The sequence below is a fragment of the Rutidosis leptorrhynchoides genome, chromosome 5, assembly GCF_046630445.1.
Source record: "Rutidosis leptorrhynchoides isolate AG116_Rl617_1_P2 chromosome 5, CSIRO_AGI_Rlap_v1, whole genome shotgun sequence".
NCBI classification, from domain to species: Eukaryota; Viridiplantae; Streptophyta; class Magnoliopsida; order Asterales; family Asteraceae; genus Rutidosis; species Rutidosis leptorrhynchoides.
In genome coordinates, this window is record NC_092337.1 from 310,029,117 (window position 1) to 310,033,593 (window position 4,477).

General features: G+C 34.1%; 1 protein-coding gene across 1 annotated transcript; it reads right to left on the minus strand.

Annotated features, from left to right (window-relative positions):
* Window positions 1-238: 238 nt before the first annotated feature.
* LOC139849489 (uncharacterized) lies at window positions 239-2,392 on the minus strand. The gene is made up of 2 exons (XM_071839144.1): window positions 1,314-2,392; window positions 239-392 (listed from the first exon to the last, which is right to left on the minus strand). The coding sequence occupies exons 1-2, from the start codon at window positions 2,390-2,392 to the stop codon at window positions 239-241; spliced, it is 1,233 nt and encodes a 410-aa protein (XP_071695245.1).
* Window positions 2,393-4,477: the final 2,085 nt, after the last annotated feature.

Below are 4,477 nucleotides of genomic sequence, written 5' to 3' on the forward strand. Positions count from 1 at the left end.
GTTTGTTGTCACAAACATTTTATGTTTGAACTATGTATTTTTCTAGCAGGTAAATAACTATCATAATCGCATAGAATTATTATTCCATGTGTAGTCAATAACCATCGTAATCGCATACAATTGTCAGCTGCGAAGCGCGTACCCCTCAATCTTGTTGATATCATTTAGCAGACCATAGTTACCAACATTAAGAAGAACCGGCACCATACACATCAATAACAGTCGATGCATAACCGTTTTAACCGACATCCAAATTTTCTTTTCCAAGAGCTTCCTGAATAGCCACAAATAGTTGAGCATAAACTTTTGAAATGGGCACAACATCATCCATCGTATCAACACATCCGTCCTTATTTATGCCACCAGGCCATCGAAGCACGAAACCGAGACCCCTTCAAAATAACACAATCAGAATGCGGATCAAAAACCTGAATTTTACATGCAAACTTAACATTTGATGTAACATCCAAAATTTTCAAGCATTGTTTATTTGAGCAACATGAGATTCATCATCTTCTCTTTCTTATTTTGAAGGATTCGGTGTTTATAAGACCATTTGTAATGGTGTTGTATGTTGTGGGGTAGTGTTGTGGTTTTTTTGATGATTAGGATGTGTTGTGGGAGAGAGTGGAGTAGTGGTGATGTTGAAAGTTGGTGTTGTGGGTTGGTGTTGTGGTAGTGGAAGGCTGATGTGTCATTTATTTTTGTAATTTTCCTGTTTTATTTTATTCTTTTAACTTATTTTTATTATTTAATGTAATAAAATTAAATTTAAAAAAATTTGAATTGCAACGGCTAGAAACTAGCCGTTTATTTTTAAATATTTTTTTTTTCAATTTTCCTTTATATAAACACCCATTTACCTCAAATTAAATCATACACTTATCATATTAACTCTCTCAAATTCATCTCAAATTCCTCTCAAATTTCAAAATGAGTCCATTGAATGTTCACATCAAGTTCATCACGGAGGTCAGTTTTCCGACGACATGAAAAATTACACACCCTGCGACACACTTAGTTATTGGGTCGATACGCGTGAGTATCGTTATTGGTATTCTTTCCTTCCAATTATCCAGTGAGACGTACCATACCAACCGAGAGAAGTTTGGTATTTCAAAAACCCAAACGTCCGAGCAACCAAAATTGAAGATGACTTTCATTACTATGGTTTGATTGGAAAAGCTTTGGTTCGTGAAGAAGCAATTAATCTGTATACCGAATTTTTGGATGAAAGTTACGCCATTTCTCGGTGAGTTATCACGAAACCATTGTTTTCTTGAATCATGTTATGGAAGACAATACAAGCGTACATATGTCTTCTAATTTTGTTGAAGTCTAAAGTTCTCGCCGGAGTTTTTAACATTGCAAATCTACCTTGAAGTACCCCAAATGCACGCTCAATATCTTTCCTTGCACTTTCTTGAAACCTTTTAAATTTTTTGCCTGGTTCGTCAATTGGGTTGTGGGGAGCTTTTACCAACATAGCCCAATCCGGGTATATACCATCACCTAAGTAATACCCTCTCTCATAGTGATGCCCGTTTACTTCAAATGGTGAAGGTGGAGCAGTGCCATCTTTTATGGTGTTGAATAATGGCGACATATTTAAAACATTAATGTCATTGTTTGAACCCGTCATACCAAAAAATGCATGCCATATCCACAAATCTTGAGAGGCTACTGCCTCGAGCATAACAGACAGGCCTTTTTGATCACCTCGAGTATATTGCCCTTGCCACGCAACATGACAATTTTTCCACTCCCAATGCATACAATCAATACTAGCAAGCATACCCGGTAAACCATGTTTTTGTGAATGAAAATTATAAAGTCGTGCAATATCATCGGCGGTTGGTTTACGCAAATACTCTCTTGCAAACAAATGAAATACGCATTGACAAAAGTTTTCTAGACATTGGGCAGCAGTTTTATCACCAATTTTTATATATTCGTCAAACATATCAGGTGTGGTTCCATAAGCCATTTGGCGTATAGCTGCCGTACACTTTTGGTATATTGTAAAACTTTGACGTCCAGTACAATCGGGACGCTCCTTAAAGTACAAAAAATAAACGGGTATATTATGACTATTATAGTTAGATATATCTTCGATGATACGGAGCAACAATTGACGACTCATTCGAAACCGTCGCTTGAACTTTTTTTCAGGATAATTCGGTGATTCCGCAAAATAATCATTGTATAACCTCTCGGCAGCAGCTTCACGATCCCGTGCAATAAAAGTGCGGGGACGAGGGACTTGTGAACTACTCGCCTCTGCTTCTACTTCTTCTTCCTCTTCTTCCCATAAACTGTTAACGAACGTAACAATTTTTTCATCATCCGAATCATCGATTAAAAAGTTAAACATTTTGAAGGCCTTATCCATTTTTTGTGATTTTTAATAAGAAGAGAGTTAAAGAATGAAAGAAAGATAATTGTTGTGTGTAAAATTATAAGGTAATTATGTATATATATAGATAAAATAAATATATTAATTTTTTTTTTAAAACCGTTAAAGACCAACGGCTAGTTTCCTAACCCAACCACAAACAGCCACCTGTCCACCACTCTCGTTTCTTGCTCCGTTGAATCATCGCCAACGCCGCCGCAACGCCACCAACCACGGCGCCGTTACGGCATTTTGCAGGCGTTTTCGGCCTTCCAGCTCGGCTACAACGGCGTTGGGTCCCCCTGTTACGAGTGGTCTAAACCATGCAATTGAGGTATATAGTATGAGTTATTTAAATACTTAAATATGTCATAGAATGTTGATTACATGTTAAATGAAGATTTTGGCAAGTGTAAATATGTTAAAGAACCTAGGTTCACCTAATATAGTTTGATGTTTATGAAAAAAGTGCTTATAGCATGTTATACAAGTCGAGTTTGTGTTATGAAAGTATTAGAACTAATCTTGAGAGGATCTGGTAGTGTGTTGTGTAAGTATAAAAAAACCTTAGACAACTATGTTAGAACTAATTTTGAAAGGATGTGTGTGACTATTTTTGAATCATTATTTTACGTAGTGTTTATTTATTGAGATTCGAATTTGAGACCCTTATATCACCTTACCAATTTAACCCTATTGGTGGTGATAACTTTTATATCTTATTTATTTTGAAATCTTTTCTTTAGTGGGGGTATTTTATTTATTTTTCACTTTTTTTAACCTATAGTAAAGTTTTAATTGTAGATAACCATAACTTAACCATTAAAATTAGTCGAAATTCGATTTTCCAACTTTAATAAGTTTAGGGGCTGTTTTGTGATTGAATGATTTTCATGAGGGGTATTTCAAAACTTCTCACGGGGTATAATTAAGAATTGAACGGTCAAATTTATACGATTCGGCAATTACTCGTCTAGTCTAGGGTTTATATTCTGGAAGTTTTCGTCAATTGCACTCCCAATTCAAAACCATGGTGGCTGAGGTCGTTTTCTTCTTTCTTTTTATGCTTTCTACCGATAGATCTATGTTACGTGTCCAATTACAAGCATGCAACGCACGTGAGAAATAGGCATGCCATGCACTTGAGCTATAAACAAACTCAAGTATCTGATAACTCTGTTATATAACAGAACGTTAACTTCCATTTTGTCTGTTAGTTTGTTAGTATTTGAATATAAGTAGAAATCCATTGTTAGAGTATTAGTTAGCTATTGATTTTGTATGTGTGTAAAACACTAGCTCTTCTCCCTCTATTCTATGTAATCTTAATATTGTAATTTCAATTTCATTCTAACTGTGATTTCAATATTGGTATTAAATTTTAAGTCAATCCTTCTTGCGAAGCTTTCTGGTTGTTTACCAGATCTTCTTCGGTGTGAATTCAAGAAGATCATATCAATCTATCTAATCAAAATTGGTTGGTTGATCTTGTAGGAGACTATTATGATCGGTATCGACAATTCTGCATATATGGGGCTTTTAAATCCTTATGGATTGAAGCATCAACTTGATTGTATCCGATCCTATTGCCAAGCTAAACTGAAGGTCTTTTTATTTATTTATCTACTATTATGTTAACAAATTATTATTATTATTATTATTATTATTATTATTATTATTATTATTATTATTATTATTATTATTATTATTATTATTATTATTTGATTTTTGAATTTTGATTTTATGATTTGAAATGAATAATATTGGTATCTGACTTCTGATATTAAAACGAATAAATAGAGAGCCCTAATTAATTCGATGGTGATTGTGATCCAATGGTTTATATTCTTTCTCATTTTGGTTAACAACTTATTAATTGTGATGTTGACATATAACTAAATGTTGGAATTTTTCTTACAGTCTAATTATCCAAAAAATGAGATAGGCATGCTCACAATCACTGATAGAGATAATGATCTTAACTGGCTTTCTCCTACCAGTGAACTTGTGACGACCCGGAAATTTCAAACCAAAATTTAAACTTAATCTTTATATGATAACATTATTCAGACATGATAAGCG

Bases quoted from the DNA above. Each gene is read 5' to 3' on its own strand.
- LOC139849489 (XM_071839144.1), bottom strand. From the start codon at position 2,392: ATGGATAAGGCCTTCAAAATGTTTAACTTTTTAATCGATGATTCGGAT. The intron at 393-1,313 runs GTACGCTTGTAT...GTTATTTTGAAG, and splicing joins AACAAAATTAGAAGACATAT to GGGTCTCGGTTTCGTGCTTC.